The sequence below is a fragment of the Pyxicephalus adspersus genome, chromosome 2 (genome assembly GCF_032062135.1).
Source record: "Pyxicephalus adspersus chromosome 2, UCB_Pads_2.0, whole genome shotgun sequence".
In the NCBI taxonomy this organism is placed as follows: domain Eukaryota; kingdom Metazoa; phylum Chordata; class Amphibia; order Anura; family Pyxicephalidae; genus Pyxicephalus; species Pyxicephalus adspersus.
The window spans coordinates 137,347,334-137,370,709 of NC_092859.1; the positions used below are offsets into that span (position 1 = coordinate 137,347,334).

Below are 23,376 nucleotides of genomic sequence, written 5' to 3' on the forward strand. Positions count from 1 at the left end.
TAATGCAACATTTTTTAATGACTTAGCGTTGTAGGGCACATCTGACTGCTTTAAATTTCTGTTGGGGGTCCGCGGCTCTGGCCGGTGCACCCACGAGTGGGGTCAGGAGAAGGAACACGTCCCCCGTACAAGTCCCAGGCACAGGGAAGTGGGCGGACTGAGTCTCTGGACATAACCCGCCCACTCTCCCATCGCAGGCTTAGGTCTGCGATGGGAGAGTGGGTGGAACTAAGTCACGATGACCTCACTATGGGGGAGGAACCAAAAAAGGTTTGTGACCGGTGATTTAGGTAACTTATTATATTATTGAGCCAATAGGATCTGCTGGAGGAGGCAAGACCATTGGGCCTGATTTATTAAAGCTCTCCAATGCTGGAGGGGATAAACTTTCACCAGTGAAGCTGGGTGATACAGCAAACCTGGAATGGATCTGGTCTAGGATTCAAAACATTTGCAAGTAAATAGTAAATAACTTTTTTTGAAATCCATTTTAGGTTAGCTGGGTCAACCAGCCTCACTGATGAAAGTGTATCCTCCCCAGCCTTGGGGCCCACTATCTTCACTGAAAAGCTAATGATATTGCAAGGAGCTCCGAATTAAGGGTCTTATGGTGCTTTCGGCTAAGTCCACACAGAATGCTTTTTGATTGGCTGTAAAGAAAACACATCCTGCACCATTTTCAAAGGGTTAAAATGCCTAAAAGGGTCTACAAATGCTAAGAAATCAATGGGGAGTTTATAGGTGTTTTTGTCTGTTTTCAAACGTTTTATGGGCATTTTGGAGTCTTGATAAAAATGTTTTATTTTTAAATGTGTATGTTTTTTCCAGCAGACCTATTTTCTTTCTTTCCTCAACCTTCTAAATCCTCTACAAAGGGGTCCCCAACCAATAGTGGGCTGTGGCTCTGGCTAGTGCACCCCCCAGCGGGGTCAGGATAAGGACCCTGGGGGGAGCACCAGCCAAACCCGCAGACCATGTCCCCCATACTGATTGCAGGCTCAGAGCGGTAGGTGGGTTGTGTCTCTGGAGGTCTGAGCTTGTGATGGGAAAGTGGGTGGGGGGTTCTGGCATCATGATGTCACTCTGGGGGGGTTTCTTCCCCTTTGAGTGGCATACGGTTACCCGCGCATGGGAGATCCAGAGCCCGTGCATTTGGCTCCAGAAGGTTGGGGACCACTGCTCTCAAGTTTCCCTTTAACAAAATACAATACTATTATTAAAATTTATTTTGGGTAAGAGACTCAAACAATATGCCATCATTTTTTAGCAGCTGATCTCCTCTCTGTGAGAGCAATTTGAGGTGCAGAAAGGGATTTCATCATGTTGTTCTGTTGTGACTTATATCAGAACTATATTCAACATTTCTCCTCTGTTCTGTCCCTTATTAGCTTCAGAGCTGTTTAAAAACTCATACAAAAGCTGTATGGGCATTTATAGTTTGGTGTCAATTTTGTCCAATTGCTTAAAGTTTATAAGCTTTTAAACATATGTTTTTAACTATTTACAAAGAGCAGGTTCAATCCCGAGTGGCTACCAATGCCTGCAACTTTGATGCTGATTCACTCCTAAAGCCAACTTTTGCACATTTGACATCTGGCTGCAAAGTGAGCCAGAGTAGGTGGCGGTTGCCTGGCATAAGGAAGCAGTAAAAAGACTGCAACCCCATGGCCAGTGTGAACATAGCTAAACTTTGTTTTCAAAATACTTTATATATTTTTTTCAATGTTTCACAAATAACAAAGGATTCCCATAGCACAAAGTGTTACCTAATGAGCCTTCAGTAGCTGCTGCTTCATGTGGCCATCTTGTTTGCACAAAGGGAGAACCTGTAAAAACAAAATACATTCTCAATAGAAAATGTGACATAAACATAAAAATTGCATGGGTTTATAAAACTTAGAATGTAAATATTAAATATGCAAAGTTAGTATTCAATCCCACTGGGTAATCACACAAAAAAATATCCTGATCAGACAGTGTATGGCTGCCTGTTGTACCTGTCTGTGGTAAAAGAATGAGGTTTAAACTAAAGCATGTTATTATAAGATATCTGCAAATGCTTTTTTCAATTATTCAGATCTGCTAACATATAGAAACTGCAATATTAAACATTTCAGTGGTCCTAGTATAAGCAAAAAAGTAAGATTGTGCTGCTGCTGTCATTTTGTGTTAAATTAACTGTTGAAAATTTCAACAAAACCAGATTGTGCTTACATGAATAATTACAAATAGGGCCAGGTCCTTTTTTAAGTCAATTTCAGAACAAACATATTTCTGCTTCTACAAATTTGTTTATGGAAGATTTTTTTCATATATTGAGTAAAGCCTATAGCGGCCCCCATGTTTAGGGTACATTTAAAGGAACCTGTTTACGTGCCTTACATGGATACATTTTTATCTATTTTATTCTATCTACCTTAGTAGCGCAGTGTGTGGAAAATTATGTATTGCCTTAAATTTAAACTGATTTTAAAATTTCTAGTTCTAGTGTGTGTGGTGGTGGTACCCCCAATCCAATACCCTCCATTTTCCAGCAGACTTATCTTCCTCAAAAATTTTTTATCAGAGATCCTCCACAAGTCTCCCTATAATAAGCAACAACGGTAACATTAAAATAATTCTGGGGAGCAAAACCAAACAATATGCCATTTACTTTTTAGAGGTTTCCTATCTGTAAGAGCAATTTAAGGTGCAGGAGGGGATTTCATCATGTTGTGCTCTTGTGACTTAAATCAGAAATATAGTCAAATTTCTCAGAACAAACTCAGCTTTTTAGTTGTATAATCAGTGCTGTTGGATGTCTGCCTACTTAGATTCTGTGATGTACAGGGAGGAGGAGAATATATTCTAATTGCAGTACAAACATACCTGCAAGACTACAGTGGCAAATGAAATATTAGCAATACCAAGTAATATGGCCTAACCATGCAAATATTGTTACTGCTACCATTACTATAATGTGAAAAAATTGTGAATTTTATTTTTGTATATAGATAACATTCATTTGACTATACAGGTGACATAACTATATGGATATGGGACTACTATGCGAAGAGCTACTTTTTCTTTTTTCCTAAAAAATTTTTAAATGCACATAAGCTGGAGTTATGCTTTAAAGGGTTATTCCACCCAAAAATAGATAATATAGGTTATAGTTTGAGCCTTCTGGACTCATTCCTTGCTCTTCACTTGTTTTAGTACTCCCTCACCTATTGAGTCGCCAGATATGTGAAAACTTTTCATTGTGACTCTCCAGCATTGAAATATTTTTGTGCAGAATGACCCTTTTTAAACTGATTCCATTTTTACCGCCCATCAATTTATAATTTTTTGCTTTTAAATTCTAGTTAAAACTATTTGTTATCTCAAAGGGTTACAGAATTCAGACAGATAAAGAATTACAGTTTATTTCAGAAACTCTCCCCCCCGCCTATCTCTGAGTGTGTTTATTCAGCAATAAGCACCAGCACATTTTTAATTGTCTGTTTTTTTTTCTTTGGCTTAATGATCCATGGGGCTATTTGAAGCCCTTTTAATTTTTATATTTTGATTGAAAAAGTACTGTAATTGCTGCATGATTTTAGTTGCTACACTATTTATTTGTGTTAGCACTCTGCTGCTCCCAAATTCTTCTTTCCTCTATTATTTACCTCTCTCCTTTGCTCGTCATTTCTCATCACGCTTGCCAAATAGCACTCCTTTCCTCCTGTTACCCAGCCCTCCTTCCCCCTTTTACCATTTTTGATTTACACATTTCTTTACAGGCTCTCTCCTGTCTTACATATATGCCCAGATGTCTTTTTTTTGTTAAAGAAAATATCTAAAGAGCCAAAACTTTTAATGGTGAAAGTGGAGTTTGTAGACTAAGTTGGCAGTGGCAGCTCCCATAATTCTAAGCTGAAAGGATTCAATAGATGGCAGTGTGAAAACAAACTGTATTAGTTTGTTTGAAAAATGTAGAAAGCAGAAAGCAGATGTTAGGGTTCTGAGATGCTCAAGAGACATTACCTAGCAATCCCTTGATGGGCACCCAGCAGTCAGAGCTTAGCTTCCCATCTTTCATATTACCAAACAAACTACTACTTACCGAAATCCTTTTAATGCATCTTGGCGATTAAAGCTGCAAACTGTTGCTTATAGTTGTTGTGGAGCTCTGCTGGGCATGCAAGGTCTTGTCATTCTACAAACGAAAAGTTACAGGTTGTTAAAGCACAACTAATGTTCAAAATTTGCTAGGGGGTAAAGTTTTTTGGCAGGAGATGTTTTGTATGTATTTTCAGCCAAACTATTTTTCCTTTTAACTTGCAGTTTTTATTTTGTGTGTACACTAAAGCTCCATATAAACTCCCGATTTACCTTGCTGAAGGTGATCATTCATGATCATCCCGAGTGAAAATCTAGCATCAGTACAGGTGTCCCACGGCATTGTTTATTGATCTGCTGTGGAGGATCATTATCTGATCGGCCGCTAACAAGGATTCTCGTAGTCCCCACAGGGAGAACCTCCTGCTCGTCCTTATTCTATTTCTTCATTTAAAATGATTGAATGTATCCAAGTTAGTGTTGTAAAACCTGACTTATACAGCTTCTAGGAAGACTTCTCTGTTTTGTGGTTCATACAATATGGAGAATGGGGATTTGTTGAGCAGACATTTAAACTTTTGACATACTAGTCAGCCCCTAAAAGGTGATTTATTCCATATTTCAGTTAGTAGTCATCTTGGAGAAAGTTATTCGAATATTCTAAATATAGCTGGAATGCAATTGATTTCATTTCCTATTTCTACATTTATCCTGTATTCATATTTTTACCATCATACTCTATTGTTTTCTTTTCTTTTAAAAAAGACAGATTCAGAGAATGGGGCCTGTACTGTGTATAGTATTACTTCCCTCTGAGTAACCATAATAGCAATTTACTTACCTTTAGCCTCAGACATTTATCAATGACAGGCTTTACATGAAAAAATAGAAATAGAAAGAAAGAAAAAATAGAATATAGAAAACTAACAGCTATATGTATCTCCGTACCCCAATCATTCCAGTCTTTTAATGGCTGAGGTTGCTTTATGACTAAATAAAACCACCATCCCTACACATACAGAGATAAAATCAGAAAAAATAGGAGCTTTCATCAGAAGCGCATGGGACAGGTTGATAATACATCATAGTACTGGGGAGTGTTGTCACCCTATTTCCTAAATAGGAACCTATAGGCAGGATTACAAGGCAATATTAACATTAAGGACTTTTAATAAAATCAAACATTATTTATATAAATTACATCAACATTTTAAAGATTATATGAGGTTATAGTGTCTGGATTTGCTTTTATTAAATAAGACATTCTTTTTTAAAGTCAAACTTGCTCTTGCTGAATAATTCCACTGTTTCCACTATTTGCTTTAACTACAACCAATGTCTAAATATTGAAAATGTCATCTAAAGTACTATTTTTAAGATACTAAATTTTCTGAATATCTGTTGATTTTTCCAGTTTAACCATACAATCAGAGGCTTTTGGGAACTTCTAGGAGTACAGAGATGTTGTAGTATTAGTTTGGTATACTGACACTGGTTTGTATAGCTTGGTTTGAAGCTATCCTTGCTCTTTGTGCCATGTGATTCCAGGACTCAGGATTAAAGAACATTACAGATTAGACTGTACAGAAGTTACTACTGAAGGAAAAACACAAGGGATGGTTAAAGACTCACCGGTCTGTGGACCCGGGTCTTGTCAGCTACATGTGGTTTTCGTCATTTGCAACAGTGAGCCTGTAGAATTTTTGTGGCATGAGATGATTGATGCAGTAAATTATTCCCCAACATTTGGAGCATGTGGAGGGCCTTTTTTGTATATATATATATATATATATATATATATATAAATTCTATGTAAATGTCTAGCAAGACTTCATATTGGTAAAGCTCATGTTCAATCTGCTTATATTTTATGGTACCTAGTTTTCCCCTCCACACTTTAATACCATCTTAATAGTAATTTTGGGTAAAACCTTTCTGTTTTTATTTCATGCCATGGTATTGATTCAGTAATCCATTTGTTCTTCTTTTTGCAATGCACTCTGCTAGGAAGTATTGCTGTACATAGCTGTTTGAAAACATCACAGCACCCCGCCTTAGTCTTGATGGAGGGATGTCAGCTTGGTTCCTAGGCAGGTTGTATGTGCATGCAGAACACCCTAAATAACACCCACATGTGATGCTGGGCATCCATTATTGAAAGACCTAAAATCCAGTGAATGAAAGGTGTGGATCAGGGACAGTTGGGTTGTGATTGAAAAGGGCTAGATCCTTGGTGCTATGCATATGGCATGCTGGTCCACAAAGTGTTGAGCACCTGTGGGCATTCTACAGAGGTGGGGTGTCAGGCACTGAAATTCTCTGTGCATTTCAACATCTGATACTGAAATACAAATGCAAAGGACCGTCCCAGCCTCACTGGAGAGAGTGTGATGCAGGAGCACATAATTAGGATAATAAGTAATCACTGACTACCCATGAGGAAGGGTGTTACTAACACTGCTACTAACCTCCAAAATAGGGGAGATGTTAAATAGTAATACCAACTGCTCTGGTGAAATTTAAAAGGACATTTTTCTCAGTTTGAAAATATTTTCTTCCTCTTCCTGTTCTGAGTGCATTGGACAGAAAGTTAATGGAAATGACACTAATGGCATGGCAAAAAATGTCTGGCTCCCTAATAGGCAATCTGTCCAATCTCTCTGTGGGTTTCAAAAACTTTAGGTGGAAGTAGCATAACTTTTACAACTGCCATGATAACATGCATGAGTACAAAGGGCCTCATTCACTCTAAATTGTGCATTATAACCTGTGCAAAGTATAAGCATGTTACAGTGTGTTGCCATTCATTGTTAATTGCGCCCCAATGCACTATAACTAAAAACTAAAAAGGTCAGCTGGTAAGACTGTAAAATAATGATCAAGAAAGTCAACATGTTTTTCAAACACTCACAACCCATGTTCCAATTTCACCAACCAGTAAAATACTTTACCAACCAATTCTATAAAGTGGATCTGTGCCCTTGTCTGTGTCACCCACCTTGCACTCATCTGCAGCCAGCAGCAGTTCTGTTCCGTAATTCTATCTGCTGGTCTGAGCCATGTGACTCCATGACAGCTGCCCTCTTACCCCAGTGGACCAGAATACACTGCAGTATTTCTCTATCTGCTGGTGGAAGTATGAACACCACCTGAGCTGACTATGCTCCAGCACTCCCTCTGGGGTAGGGTTCTGTTACCTGCTGATCACATGATCTCCATTTGCTACATGACCTCCGCTATAAAAGGAAGTGACTATTCTCCTTGACCCTGACTCTTTGGCATACCGACCCCGTCTCTGACTGCCTCGGATTGCTGCCTGCCCTGACCTTCGGCCCTGTACACATGTTTGCCAAATGGCCTGGTGACACAGAGGGTCCACCATTATGCCCGTGATAAGTGACAACAGATGAAGTGAAATGTCTTGGGAAAAGACTCATTGGATGACATCAACATGCTGTTACATACCTTCTATGAGACTTTGTGTGCTTATTGGTTTCTGTTACATGATGTGCTTTGAATCTTTTTAATCTAAATAAACATATTACACTATTTGGCGGTGTTTATTGATTTGTTTGGCTTCTTTACTTTTTGGTGTATGTTGTGATGTGATTTACAGTGTTTAAACTGCAGAAGACCTGGATTTGAAACTTTTGGATATACCTTACAAGTGTATTGATGCCTCCTGTATTGTACATTCATTTCATGTTCATCCATGTCCAACAAAACCAAACATATGAAAATGATATAACTTTTATTAGTGGTTTTAATGTTATAGACATTCAACATAAAGCAAAGAAGGTATAGCCGTGTCTCAGGATGATCTTTTATAGACTTCTTTAGTAAATACTTGCAAACATGTTGAAAACCCTACTGAATGCTTCATGAAACCTAGAGTTTAAAAATTGCCCCCCTAGAGAGGTTATATATATGGTAAAAGCCCATCTATACTAAGCCTTACACAGCTAATATAATGGTATGGAGCAATAATCCCTGCCAGAAATCAGTTTTTTTCTCTCATACAGCGGATATAATATAGAAAGAAATATGTAGCAAAGCAAACACATGAACATTAGAATACTAAATGGATTTATTTCTACACTCAATGGGATGACTTACTAAAGGAAGCTTCCTGTGGCACTTGAGTGGGCAGTGTAAAATTTGTAATAGTCAGGGTGAGGTTTTAGAAAGATAGTTGTGAAACACAATGATTAGCAAGAGGGTGGTATTTGTAGAAGATTGAAATATTGGTGTATGTATTTGTATCACTGTACTACACGGCATCAGTGTTCATTTTCTGTGGGTGGAAGTGTGATTTTTGTAGCTGATTTATATAATTATGAGATAATCTACTGACTTATCAGTAATGTGTAACCTTGTGCGCACATGGTGTGTATCAGACTTTACTACAGAACGGTATGACTCACATGATGACTCCTTGTTTATGGTACTTATTGCTTCCTTGTTGCTGATTCTGGTATTGCAGCATCTGAAAATATTGTCTTGGGATAGTCAGCAGCATGTATACCTCTATTCAACTTTAAAGATTTTAGGTAACTCTATTAAAATGGCAGCCTTGCAAAGAAGATTGTCTACTCTTACCTACCGAACCTACAAGCCAACAGGAAGAACCACTCTGTGTGTTGTCTGTCTCGCCATGAAGGATGGAATACATGGAAGCAGTGAAACAATGCTATTTCAAGACACAGGCCATCAGAAAGGTAAGTATAGATGACCGAATTTTCCCAGTGGAGACAGGGGACACCCAGGAACAGGAAACCTGTTATGGGGGGAAATCTGTATGTTTTTTTTTTTTTAGGAAAAATGCAACAGGAATTTCTGGAATATACAAAGAAAGTCAGGAACACCCACAACTCTCGTGAACAAATGCGATGGGCTGGGGCTCCCTCTACATCCAAGACTTATGAATCCAGGGTCTGATTTGGACAACCAGATTCACCTAAAAATAAAAGGTGACACTTAAGTGTCTTTAAGCTGTGTGTTTTGGAGTTTGGTCAGGGTTGCATTGGTAGGGTAATCTCTTGACTGCAGTGACTACTAATGCAGGGGGGGTTATTTCTATGCTCACCACCAATGTAAGGGGGCCCTACAGTTTTAAGTGTCTTTTTTTTCCTGACCATTAGTATTCATCTAAGTTTTTGATTATAAGTAACCACTGCTTGCAGATTTGACAGTGGGTTTCGGTGAGCAGTACCAAACTATTTCCTGCCACCTCAATTCTTTCTCTATGTGGCTGCTGTAGATAGTTAGTTGAAGCGCCTTCCCCAAAGCAGCAGATCACTGGCACGAGGAAGCGGTAACGGCACCACAACCTCATTGCCGGTAAGGAATGGGCACTATTAAGAGCACTTCTAATCTTTTATTAATTCATGTAGCAAACCTAATTTTATGTATCAGCCCATCCACAACTACAGATTTAAATCAGATATGTTTATGATAAGTCTGTGGGAATTTAGGCTTGAGTTGCCAGCTTGTTGGACTTTTTGCAGATGATATAAAGGGGTCTCACTCTCCCTGTTGGTTTTTTAATTTCCATGATGTAAAAAAAATCACATGGAGGGTAAAAACGAATTATGGGGAGGCTAATAGGTTACCATGTTCTATTCCAGGGACCATGTTGGCATATAGTGCCCTGAGAATAGCAAAGCCGATACCTTTCTGAAGTTTCCAAAAAGCCTAAAGTGGAACAAAACCAAAACAAGAATATTTTCTTTTTTGTAGACATCAAGAAAGGTTCATTTTTCTAAATCTGTGCACTTCATATGCCCAGGATCTGCTGCACCTTGCGCCTTCGGCTACGTACACACGTCAGATAATTCTCGCCTCATCTCGTTCACCTTGGACGGGATTCTGACGTGTGTACAGCGGTCGTCAGACGTCGTTGATGGATTGTCCTGGTGGATCCATAACCGATGAAAGACGAACAACAGCAACTGAAGTGAAGGGAGAAGAGCACAGCGGGGTGCCCTCCCCTCTCTATATGGCTGCTGTAGATAGTTAGTTGAAGCGCCTTCCCCAAAGCAGCAGATCACTGGCACGAGGAAGCGGTAACGGCACCACAACCTCATTGCCGGTAATATTATGTAATATTTAGAAACACATCACATTAGCATCTGCTCATAACCATTTATTTTGGAAGGTACAATCCAGCTTTCTGGTAACTGTAGCAATGTACAGCAGCCAATAGACTTGAAAGTCCAGGTGTTCAGAGTGCTGCAGAACATTTTTGAATCCTTACTTAATCTCCTGCTGGCAGTGGGTAATATTTTTGTTGGTTTCAGAAGTACTGTATGCCACTGATATCCAACACTTTCAATATTTATTAGTGTGCCTTCTTATTGGAACCCATTGTTCATCCTACCAGCCACTATGACCTGTCCGTAGTAACATAGCAGCTAGCAGTAGGAACCATAGGATTTAGAGGATGAAATAACATACACCCATAAGTATTCATTAGCAAGTGTGCCCAGTGATATTCCAGGCCTAGCGTTGCATAATTCACTTTAGGGCACGTTGATGTTTTTTGTAAGTTATGTCATGTGTTATTGTGCTTTGCATTAAGACAGCCCATTCATTTAGAAATGACAGCCATTGCACAAAAGAGTACACACAGTAGTGCGATATTGTGCTTTGTGGACCATGCATGTGCTCTGGAGCTTTGTTGTCTCCATGGGATGTCATTTCATTTGGCCCTTACTCTTTGGAGCTAAACAGAGAAACGTAGATATATGCTGTTTGGCCAAAGGTAAGGGCATCTTTAAGAAATGAATGCAAAATATTTAATCCTGTTGTATTTATGTAAGGGGCATTGTTTCCCAAAAGCAATTTCGCCTGAATGTGGTGGCTATTAATAAGTTGACTGACTTTACCTGTCAACCCTTCATGATTATAGGCACCTGAATTTTGTGGAAACCTAAAAACAAAGTAAAAGCATATGCAGTGCACTTGTGTGATGCAAGCTTTCACTAATATTTTTGCAATTTGGATTCATTTTTCAATGTGCGTAAAAAACTATACAATTGACTTGCAGGCAAAATAAATAAATAAATCAATGATTGAGAAATAGAGATTATTAGGATCATGTATGAGCTACTATACCTTCCCTGTGGGCTGGATTGGCAACTCATACACTTTCTTCAGAAGAAGTAGATACATTTTTTAATAAGTAGATTGGGCAATTTTCTGCACCGGTTTCAAAGCAGCAAGAGGAAGTGCAGTGGTATTTACACAACCAAGGCAAATTAACAAAATGTTGCCGGTCAGGACAGGAAATGATGGGAAAGCACCGCAAAAACAGATAGGATTTTTTAAAATCATCATAGTCTTGGAGTCAATTGAAGAGCACGGAAAGATTGTAGAGCAGCCCAACGCAACATGTTCTACTAGCAAGCCTAAATTTCAAAGTGACGCAGTGCTGAGAGTGTGATACTTCCCCCACCTCTTAGATTGTAAGCTGTTCGGGGCAGGGTCTTCTCCTCCTCCTGTGCAACTGTCTGTATCTGTCTGTCATTTGCAACTCCTATTTATTGTACAGAGCTGCATAATATGTTGGCGCTATATAATTCCTTTTTATTATTAATATTAATAATCCTAGACTGTAAGCTCTTCAAGGCAGGGTCCTTTCCTTGTGTGTCACTGTCTGTATTCGTCTGTCATTTGCAACCCCTATTTATTGTACAGCGCTGCCTAATATGTTGGTGCTATATAAAACCTGTTTATGAATAATAATAATAATCATCATCATCAATCAAGAGGTCTTAAATGCAAAAGATCAACAAAAGATTAACTCAGCATCTATGTCAAAGCCTAATTGTAAACTCCATGAAAAGTAATAATATGATACAGACAAAACTCCAAGGGCTTTATTCTAACCAGAATACAGCTGCTTGCCTTTAGGAAATGATGATGACATGTTCTTATTGGCCATGATAACATAACAGAATTTCACTAAATACACTCAAATCTGCCCTGTCATCTTAGTTTCTTTTTTTTTTTTTAAAGTTAAAAATTGTAAAGTTTCTTCTTTAATATTTAGAAGACACATTTGTATCAATCTCCAATTATTTTGTATCAGTGTATAAACCTATAGCAAAGTTGAGAGCTCCCTCTAGTGGTCAACTGTAATATTGCAGCCTTATTGTTTTTGTATATTGGAGAACCATTTGCAGTATGTAAACATAACCCAGGAGGGGCAAACATTGCCTGGATCATCGGGGCAGCTTTGTTTGCATCTATTTGTATTGATATGGATATATTGGTATTCATAGCCCTTATTGTTATAATGGGTAATGGCAGTTTTCTTGCAGAATGGCAGGGATATTTATTTATTAACATATTAAATCTGGGATATTGTTATTGATTAAGCATGCAATGGCTTTGCATAGCATCTTGTGATATTCATTCCTTTTACACCATGTTTGTAGTGTTGCTGAAAAGGAGAAAAAAACCTTTGCCAGTGCTGCTTTTTGACCTCTCAAGCCACCGTAGCTGTGGGAAGGCTCTGGCAATCCCCTGGTGCCTTCTTTATTTTTAGCATAGAGCAGCCATGAGAAGTGCAGCTTAGGCCCAGCAGTCAGGAATCAGACAAGATGTACAGAAACAGGGATGAGGATGGCATGCTGCTGGTTCTGGCTGCTGGTGTAGATGCAGCAGTGCAGCCCAGGAGATCTGTGCAGCCAGCAGCAAATGGAGAGGGGGGAGGTCAGGAGCAAGTTGTCCCTGTTAGGATGAGACAGCCCCGCATGTTCAGGAGACGTACATACTTTCTGGACGGTCTCTCTGACGATGAGGTGGTGCGGAGATACCGCCTGTCTCGCCCTGCCATCCAGGAACTCCTTAACTTAGTAGGCGAGGACCTGGAACCGCACACCAAACGCAACAAGGCGTTGCCTGGCGCTTGCAAGTTGCTAGCGGTCCTTCACTTCCTTGGTAGCGCCACTTTTCAGCCTGTCACGTCGCTCCTCAACGGTATGAGCCAGCCTACTTTTTCCAGAATCCTTAGACAGGTAGTGGAAGCTATCATGAAGCACTCCAGGAGGTTCATCAAATTCCCAGACAGCGCGGCCGAATGGCAACAGGTGAAACACGACTTTTTCCTGCTGGGGGGGATGCCGGATTGCTTGGGGGCCATAGACTGCACTCATGTTGCTCTTGCGCCTCCCCGCGAAGGAGAGGAAATGTTTCGAAATTGGAAAAATTTCCACTCTCTCAATGTGCAAGTGGTTTGCGATTCTCACTTGCGCATTATGAGCGTAAATTCTGCATTCCCCGGAAGCTGCAATGACTCTTATATCCTGCGACAGTCAGCCCTGTTTGATAAGTTTCAACAAGGGCAGATGCCAGAGGGCTGGCTTGTGGGTAAGTGGTAATTATGTATTTAAGCTTGTATTTTATTTATTTTGGAAATACAATGTGTTGGTTATTTTTGATGCTGTGTTACCAGGAGACGCAGGATATGGCGCACAGACGTGGCTGATGACCCCTCTGAAGGCACCAAAGACAATGGCGGAGCAACGTTACAACTGTGCTCATCGCAAGATTAGGAACTGCACAGAGCGACTTTTTGGGGTGTGGAAATCGCGTTTCCGGTGTCTTTCGTCTACTGGGGGAAAATTGCTCTATGCACCTACCAGGGTTGCAGATCTCGTGATTGTATGTGCAGTGCTTCATAACCTGGCTTGTAAACATGGTGTTCCACAGGACATAGATGAGGAACTGCCACCTGAGATTGAGGGACTTCCTGCAGGCAATGGGGACTCTTCAGATGCAGGTCGAAGGAGAAGGGCTCATCTCATCGCCTCCTACTTCACTTGTAAGTAAAATCATAAACACTAAACAATGCTACCCATTAACCTCCTTTGCAATATGAATACTAAGTATTTTTAAATGTAAAGGCAGTTAATTTAAAAATACTTAGTATTTTATATTTCCTGCCTCACAGTCCTGCCCTCCAGCCACACACTCGCGAGCAGATGCCCAGCCGGCATCTGCTTCCCCTGGCCTCATGTCCCCAACGTTCACACGCCTTGGACGCAGATGCTGGCCGGGCATCACCAGGTTACACAGATGCCCGGCCAGCATCGCCAGGGTAAGAAGGTGCCGGGCATCACTGGAGTACGCGGATAGAACCAGGTAGGACTTTTAAACTCCCTGGCAGTTCCACCCCGAGTGTGGCTCGGGGTTACTGCTTTTGTTATGGAAAATTCACCCTGAGCCACACTCGGGAATACTGCCAGGGAGGGTAAAAACTGTTATGCATTCCAGGCACACACTGGAATAAAGCAGAACTCCAATTTCTGGTCACTAGTGTGGTCCAGATTTGTCCTTCAAATGTCCACTTCTTCCTAGTGGGACAGGGGTGGGAGCCTAGCCTGTTTGATGATGCAACCCCCAGGAGGGCATGTAAATGACAAGCTTGGCACTGGAAATGATAGATCAACACAATGTAGTTTTGCCTGAAGAGCAGTGGACTGAGGAGGCTGGAAAGTGGAGCTAGGGAAGCAAACTCAAAGTCAACCTATCACAGAGAGATTATGTAAGCTTCTTTTGTGGAAAGACTGTAAAAAAGATTGATTGCCTGGATATAAAGCTGATCTTTTTCAGTGGTTTCATTCACACACCTGAAACAATAACACAACCAACTATGTGACAATGAGCTAAACACTTGAGCCACACCCTCATTGTGGGTCAGTGATTCAGGACGTATTAAAGAACGAGAATCAGAACTGCACAAGCTGTATTAGAACCAAATTAGAATAGTCAATTTACATGATCTCCTAAAGATATATTCATTTAAAAATACCCTTTTAACGTGGGAAAATCAAACAAAAAGGAACACTTTAAAAAGACTCCAGCTCTTAAAGCTGAACAACAAGAGGCAGGCAGAGGGTACTTGATGTAGTCTTTCTGAACTTTTTTCCAGGACTGACTTAATATGGCTTGTGCAGGTGACTATCTTGCTAGAGGCAAGACTGTGTTTTTTCATGTCAGACTTGCTTTCTGATGTCTGGTGGTCTAAAGTTAGTGGATTTAAAATCAGGAGGGGTTTAAAAGCACATATCAAATGAATAAACAATACAGAAGCAAATGATACTTTGTAATGTTCTCTTCAGCAAGGAGAACATGCAAGCAGAACGGAAGTGACATGACCAAATCCCTAAAATTAGCAGTCGGGCAGCAGTGCCATAGATCTCACAATGTAGATAAACAGCTATGAGTGTGAAGATTCAGGAGATACAGAGTGAACTACTCTGTTCAATGTCCTTTCTCTGGGACTGATATAATAAAGCTCTCCAAGCCTGGATAGGATACACTTTCATCAAAACTGGAATGGATTTTCTAAAAGTTTTTTGCTATTTGTTAGTAAAAGTTTTCAGTCCTGGACCTGATCCATTCCAGGTTTACTGTGTCACCCAACTTCACTGATGAAAGTGTATCTTCTCCAGCCTTGGAAAACTTTAACAAATCAGGCCCTATGACTTTGGAAAGTGAAATTTTGCCTCCACACAAAGACGCAAGGAATGAGAGCAAGCAGCACACAATCCTTACACATCTTTTGCCCTCTGCCTTTCTTTTTTTAGGCACAGCTACAAAAGTTTAGTTCTTTTAAATCAACCCATTATATTTTGAATGGGCTTAAATGTGAAAATTGCACGTATGCTATTTTTTACAGTGCAGGACATGGCAGGACATACAAGCATTTACATGCAGGTGCTTTTTTATAAAACTTAACATTAAGTGTGTAAGCTAAGTATTAAGTGGGTTACTCAATTCATTTTAGGCATGTTACTGCATATACAGTAGCGTGAAAAGGCTCTTAAGATTTCATCAGAGTACTATGTTAAAAAAAGGAAAAAAAAGCGGTGTGGGCTAATAACTAGCTTGCTTCTGTCAGGAAAGATGATGAAGATGTTGCATTGATCATAAACAGTAATTATAAAAAGCAGCCTAGTGACTTAATTTAAAAGCCTTGTGAGTTACAGTTCTGTGAGAACATTATTACTTTATATGATTTTCCAAATCATATATATTACTATTGCTATGTACTGCAATGTTGTCCGTTACCTTTGTGTTCTAAAACAAAAATGACTTCTAGGATGACTTTCACATTTCTTTAGTGTTTGTCACTCTTAGTAATCCACATTACAAGTTTCTTGGTTAAATTATGTGGTTTAATAAAACTTGTAAAAATTAAAGTTTAGAAAACGGTCGTGTCTGGTATGCTGGCATTACATGACAGTGTTGTTTTATTAGGGTTCGGGAAAATAAATATATTTCAATATTTTTAATGAGGAGAAAAGTACTTATTAAATGTAATATGATCAAATTTCTCTTTTCAGAGCCTAAAGAAGGTGGAGAGCTGGCCCTTTGCAGGCAATGTGTGTACTGCCTTTCCCCTTCGGTGAGCGCATTTTGATTTTACTCATTAAAAAGGTTTATGTTCGCATTATAATAAGGGCGCATTTATTTGCATGCAGTACATTTTGTACACATAGAATTCATAATGCATGTTATTGCATGCATTGTGATGTACTCTTGGATATTAAAGTTGATCTTTTTTATGTTCTTGCATACCTGTAAAGTAGGATAAATATTACAATAAAAAAACATTCCATTACACATACATTAAAAAAACTGTAGGGGTGAAAAAGATACATACCTTTCTCTAAACTTTTGCCTTCAGTGCTTGCATAGGTTGATGTTATCCTCCATAAAGTAAGATCTGGAGAATGTGGAGTACTCCAAATCCTTCTTAGAAAATGCTTTAGTAAAACAAACAAAATTGGGAGTACTTCCCAAGTCAATGTGTTCTCTACAGGTGTTTTTAGAATAGTTTCTGGCTTTTATCATGTAAGAGCACTTAAACAGTGGACCTTGCACAGAGTGTTTGGCTGCCTATGGGTATATCTCTGTGTTTATGTGATAGGTTGCAATGACGAAAAAAAGATTGATCATCCATGCACTAAAAGTATAGAATGTATTGTGAGTATAGAAAATATTTACATTTTGTTGCTTTGCAGGCTGATGGCTCACACAAAAAAAACATTTTTTTTACAGCTCCATTTACTCAACGACGAATATATTAGTAACCATTTAGAAAAAGACAAAAAAAGATGCGTTAAAAAGATCACCTCCTTCTAAAAAATACTCATAAACTCAATCAGGTGTAACTAACTTCTCCTTTGCACACCAAGCTTTATAATTGGCTTCCACCTGTGATCATTTGTAATAATTTTGATCAGTTCAGCATAAAAGCAGCTATTCCTAGAGCAGGTAGTGAGACTAAAGACAAACAATCAACTATCGGTGGCAAGGTGCTGTCAAAAGATCCCAGTGACAAAGCTGTGCACAGACTCAAGTCAGGAGATGGATGTAATGATGTAATGTCAATATTTAGGAGTATATTTAGAAGTGTTTGGCATTAGTAGGATTCTCCCCAGATCTGGCCCTCCCTCTAAAATGGTCAGAAACTAGTCAGGGAGGCTACTACAAGACCTGTGGCAATTTTGCAGCAGTAACAGGAATTTATAGCTAAGGGTGGTCAATGTGTGCGTGTGACAATATCACATGCAATTATATGAAGTGCTCCAACATATGTGGTGTATATGAAAGGGATGCAAGAAAAATCCACCCCTCAAGAAAAGCAACATAAAGTGTTGAATGAGCTTTGCCAAAATGAACCTTGAAGATTCTGAGAGCAAGTGAATAAGACCAAAATCCAACCATTAGGACTCAACAGCAAGCTGTACATCTGGCAGGAAGCCAATACAGTTCACCATCCAAATGACTTCAAGTTTGGAGTCCATTCAATTTAACTGAACTTGAACAGTTCTGTAAAAGAGTGGCATGTATTGCACAGTTTCAGTGTGCAAAGTACACAAGTATCCCAACAGACTCCAGGCTTTAAGTAGGAGGTGGTTCCACAAAGTACTGACATAGGGGTGATCTTTTATTCATCTTTGTGATTGATTTTTTTAATTTTTTAAAACTGTTGCAATTAAATCTTTTACTGTGTTAAAGGTTGCTTTAAGGCACAATTCATCTGAAAAAAATATTTTCTTTGCTTTTTGTTGCAGGCTGCAAAACAACAAAATGTAATGATTTTAAGAGGTAGCTCATTATTTCCATACCCACTGTCTAAAGCCTGGCCAGAAAACACACACAGATATATTATATATTCCCCTCGCTAAAGCATCCAAACACCTAACCATTCTTACTAAAGACCAACTAAACCCAAAGTAAATTCTTTTAGAAATTGGGTTTAGTAAACACAAACCTAGTGTGGCAAAACAGAATAACTGTTTTATTGTGCTTGTGGTCTCAATACAGCTCGTCACCTGTCATCTCTGAATTTAGGCGAGTGGGTCAGTCAGGTTTGACCGTGTGATAACCAATCTGGAAAAAACAAATGATACCAGACTACATTACCCAGCATTCTTTGATTACAGTGGAACCCCTATGTCTTGCCCAAGAAGGCAAGACTTGTAGTTCCTGGAAAAATCTGTCTGACCTAAATCTATTGACAGGAAAAGACTTGAGAAGTCCTGGTTGTGTGGATAAGTGCACAGTTACAGGTAGACACGCAATAGCTTTTAAAATGTGTTCAGTTTCGAAGGTAATACTTACATTTACACAAATCTTCAGAGTTTGCCTTGTCTATTTTGGTTTCGGTTGTACTTTGATACCTAAACCAACCCAGAAAATGAGTTCTTATCACCACACATAACCCCTAACCTGTTCCTAAACAATGACGCTCCACCCCTAAAGTGCTAAAACGAAACTCCAGTTTTAAATTGCAAAACACATCATTTGGATGAGCTGAAAATGATTAGAATGGTATTTGGTGTGCTATGTGTACCACTCGCTGAATGAGTGGAAAGAAGGAGAAATAAAAGTTTTAGTGGTCAGATTGATTCTGCTTGTTGTAATTCCCAATAACTATGCTGGCTTTCTTACAATCTAGGAGAGGGAATATAAAATCAACTCTTTTTGTTTTTTAATTTAATTTTCTTCTATATTGCTGATTTTTCTTTTCTTTCACCAAACTCTTAGGATTGAGTGATGTCCTGTTCTGAGGTTATCCGGAAGAATGTTTTCAGAAAATGTCCAGATTTTCAAAACAGTTTTCCATTTTTTTTCAAACTGAACTCTTTTGACAACAGAAGACACCAACATAAGACAGTGCTCATTTTTACTACAGCATCATGTATCTTGAAGGAGCAATAATAAGTACTGTATGATGCTCAGGTAGATCACAGGAACACGGCTCGCAAAGTATCCAGGCTCATTACAGAGTAGCAGGTTACACTGCTAAAGTGCCTCGCTTCCATGTGACTGTCCTAAAACAGTGAGGCACAATTATCTAACTAATTCAATATCACAAACTACAGTGCACACTAACCAGAAATATGACAGTCTGCACAGTAGCTTGCACCCTTGTCTCTTTTAAATGACTGTGTCCAGAACTGTTGTAATGGTGTGATCTGGCATCACTACAGAAGAATCTTGTTTCAAGTCACTTAACTATTGCAACTTGACATCTATAAACTGGGTTACATTCACGGTCTGCCTTGAAAAGGGTTCCTCAAACACCGCTGCCACTCCATCACAGGCGTTGTCCTGCCATGATAAGTGTTTACACTGCTTTCTTCTCTGGCCACCAACCACAGAGACCACCTTAAATAGACTGTGTGCCATACCCAGCATAAGCTAAACACAAGGGGAAATTTCTCCTGTGCCTGAGAATTGCAGTTCTTCCACCTACATTGTTGGGGACGCCATACTCCATGCAACAGGCTACCTACCTAAGAAATCAGTGGAGTGTTGTTACAGTGGTTGAAAGAAACATACATTGCTTTATAGGCCCAATGCCATATTAATTGACATTTGGGTTTTAGGAAAATTGTTTGACCTGATTGCTATTTATACAAATTATGTTAGAGGCCTTAGGCTCTAAGGACAGAGACATTTTCTGTTTCATTGCCTCAGGTAATTTTCCTCTCTCAGAAACACCTATGTGTAGTTGCTCAAACACTGAAACATTTAGTGTTCCTGTAAGATTGTAAATGTCCTGTGTTTGTTTAAAAAGCAGGCCAAATATTCAGTATTTTGTATTTATTAGACATTTGTATAACAATTAGAAAATGTTTGCCTTATTGAAATACATTTATGTTTGGTCTGTTCATTTTTCTCTGTTACTTTTGAATTTTAAGCCCATTATATGTTTTATACCTATAAAGATTTGGGTTCTGTTTACACTTATAGATATTTTAGGTGCACAATTTCTACAACATTAAGGTTCCTCTGTAAAAAAAAAATACCTGTTAGGTTTTGATATGTTATAAACACAGTAGAAGGCAATGTACATTTATTTTTCATGCATTTTATGTGTTGTGCATTGCTATTGTTTCCTGTCTTAAAAATGAGTTAATGTTGTTTAACTACAGTATGCACAGTATTTTAATTATGCGCTTTATTGCATCCAATTCATGAGAATCGCCTTCATTTGCTATCAGTGTCTTGCAGTTTACTTATGATAAAGACATCCACTAAACGACAAGAAGCCATATAAATATGAACAGGCCCCAAGATGGACAGTTTCTGAATAAGTACATATGGTATACCTGGTAGAGGGCCTAGTTGCATAGTTGTTTTGAAAAAAGTGCATCAAGTTCAAATAAAAGTAAAATATACTGTACATATACTGGAAAACCCTGCATGTGCTAGACCGGGGTTCCTCCAGAGGTTGCTAATGGTTCCTTGAGCAATGAGCAGTCTGTGCCAGTTTGACTGATACCAATGATCTTTTTGGCTATTTGTAAGGATGACATGTTTCCTACTGGCCAGCAATGTAAGAGGCATTCTTCTATCTGACCACTGCAATTTACTGTGAGCTGTGATTATAGTAAATGTAGCAGGGATTCCCTGAAGACTTGAACATTTTTTTAAGGTTACCCTCATGTTAAAAAGGTCTAGAAACACTGATCCAGACATGAGCCTGTACACTCAGTTCCATGTGTGTTCCATGTGAAAATTGCTCCATCATTCTGTAACATATGGCCAAATTGTGCATTGCTGGAGTGAGCATGTACAGGCAGCTCTGAACCCTGAAAGGCCCTTCTAAGCAAGTACCTACAGATTCTTCCCTAGGGCCTGACTTACTAAAGCTCCCGAAGGCTGGAGAGGATATACTTTCATCAGTGAAGCTGGGTGATCCAGCAAACCTGGAATTGATCTGGTCCAAAATAGCAAATGACTTTGAAGAAATCCATTCCAGGTTTGCTGGATCACAAGCACTGTGATTGCTATTTGTAAATTTTCGTGAGATTTCCTGTACCTTAAAAATTTAAAGCATGGAGCTTAAAATTCATTTTAATTTAAAGTATACTTTGTAAACAACCACAATCCACTTTTTATAGAATATTTTACTGTGAAATTTTTATTATCAATATTTTAAATAGATCTCATAAGCTAAAAGATTGTTCCCAATGGATCATGTAGTCTTTGACACCACTACAGATGGAAAAAATGCTCCTCACAGCCTTAATATCCATTTTCTTTTTTTTCTGAAAGCCTTGAGGTTAGGTCCTTCTGTCTTGGCAGGACTAAGGCAAATATTGCCCTATTATTTCAGCCACACCTACGCCAACTTTTTTCCGTCCGCCAAGGACAGTTGTATATCGGTGCCACGTCCAATTTTAATCTACCCAATTCCTTTATAAAAACCCCTATTTTATAAACCCCCATGCACCTCTCAATCAATTTACTTCTAAATAGTCATAAAATATAATTTATTTAATATTTAACACTTAGGTGTTACATGCATTAAAGGACAGAACTGCCTTATCAAGGGCTTCATTCAGTAAAAAATGTTTATTGCTCATGTTGAGAATGCAACCCTCAATGGGTAACAATAATGCAAACAAAAAACAGACCATAGGCTATTTTCAGCCAAAGTCATCATAGTTTTCCAGCCACTAACCAAAGGATCTTATAGTCCCGTGCCAATGCCATTAACAGCCTTTTCAACAGTGATTACAATCAGGGTAAGCTGGCTGTGAAAGGGTTACTGCAGCTTTGTCTCATGCCCCCAAACCATTCTGCAGGCAGTCCCTTTTATGATTTTAGCTACAGTGAAATAACATTTTGTTCTATCCAATTAATCTAATGTTATGTTAAATGGCATTTAATTAAAAAAGATACAAATACAGTTAGGAAAACATCCCCATAAATCTTTAGTTATCTTGGAAAGTTTTATTCAACAAAGGCCATTAAACAGCAGACGCTTAACTGCATCAATGAAAGTGTTTTTTTTTTTTTTTTTTTACAGTCATTTTCCTATGTACAAGGCTGGCAACGCCTAACCCCTGCAGTGCCAGAAACCCCTGCATGAAACAGCCAAGAGACTGGTCCCACTGAGAGCTGGTCTTGTGAAAGGCATAGTATGTACTGTTCCTTTGCCACATGTTCCTGTTCCTAGTAAGGGTCAGTAATGAACTGCCAATGAACTGTGAAACTGGATCAACAAAAAACAGGTCGCTGCTTATTGAGGCCAAAGCGATTCCAGCTGTTATATTCAAAGCATAAAGTCAAAAAATATGAACTAATTTCTAAATGGTTAAAATGGGCTACATATGTATTTGTCTTTTGCTTAAAGTGGACCTAACCAAAAAAAAAGAAATATGGATTTGCCATTTTATAGGAAACATCTATAAACGTAATAGGTGTCTAAACGGTCACCCTGAAAATGTCAGGAATGTCAGTGTCTTTCCTGTGCCTGTGAATTCCTGTGAGCCGAGCTTCATAGTTGTATATTGTCTGTGATGCTAGTGTCTGCCTTCTTGTCTTCTGATATTTAACAAGATGTGTTAATCTCGGCACTGTGCTGCCTAATGTTTTCCTTTCTGGCGCAGAAGCTGTACCTGAGGGCCTGCAGTGCAAGGATCTTCCTGCTTTTGCTTCATTTCTTTCCTGTAATATATTTTTCATCTTCTTTTCCGACTGTTTCTTGAATAATTAAATCATTAGGGGGGAGCTCTAAAGAGGAAAAAGTCCTTATGTTTTTACCAATAAGCCCACCTCTACAAAAAGACACAATGCAAAACAAGACATGGTAATTATTGGGGGCAAGGTACTGCATAGAGATTGCAGACAATACTGTGGACTAGTCCCTTGTCTTTTAGTTACCTTTTTGGGAGCAAATTTCACAGTTCAGATGTTCTTTGAATTTGTCACTATAGGAAATGTACAAAGACATGCCATACTATAGTATAGCCA

At 39.0% G+C, this 23,376-nt stretch overlaps 1 protein-coding gene across 1 annotated transcript; it reads left to right on the top strand.

Annotated features, from left to right (window-relative positions):
- The first annotated feature begins 12,424 nt into the window (after window positions 1-12,424).
- LOC140324570 (putative nuclease HARBI1) lies at window positions 12,425-20,282 on the top strand. The gene is made up of 4 exons (XM_072402601.1): window positions 12,425-13,458; window positions 13,544-13,912; window positions 16,440-16,501; window positions 19,153-20,282. Coding segments are annotated over exons 1-3 (1,140 nt in total). The 5' UTR covers window positions 12,425-12,689; the 3' UTR covers window positions 16,442-16,501; window positions 19,153-20,282.
- Window positions 20,283-23,376: the final 3,094 nt, after the last annotated feature.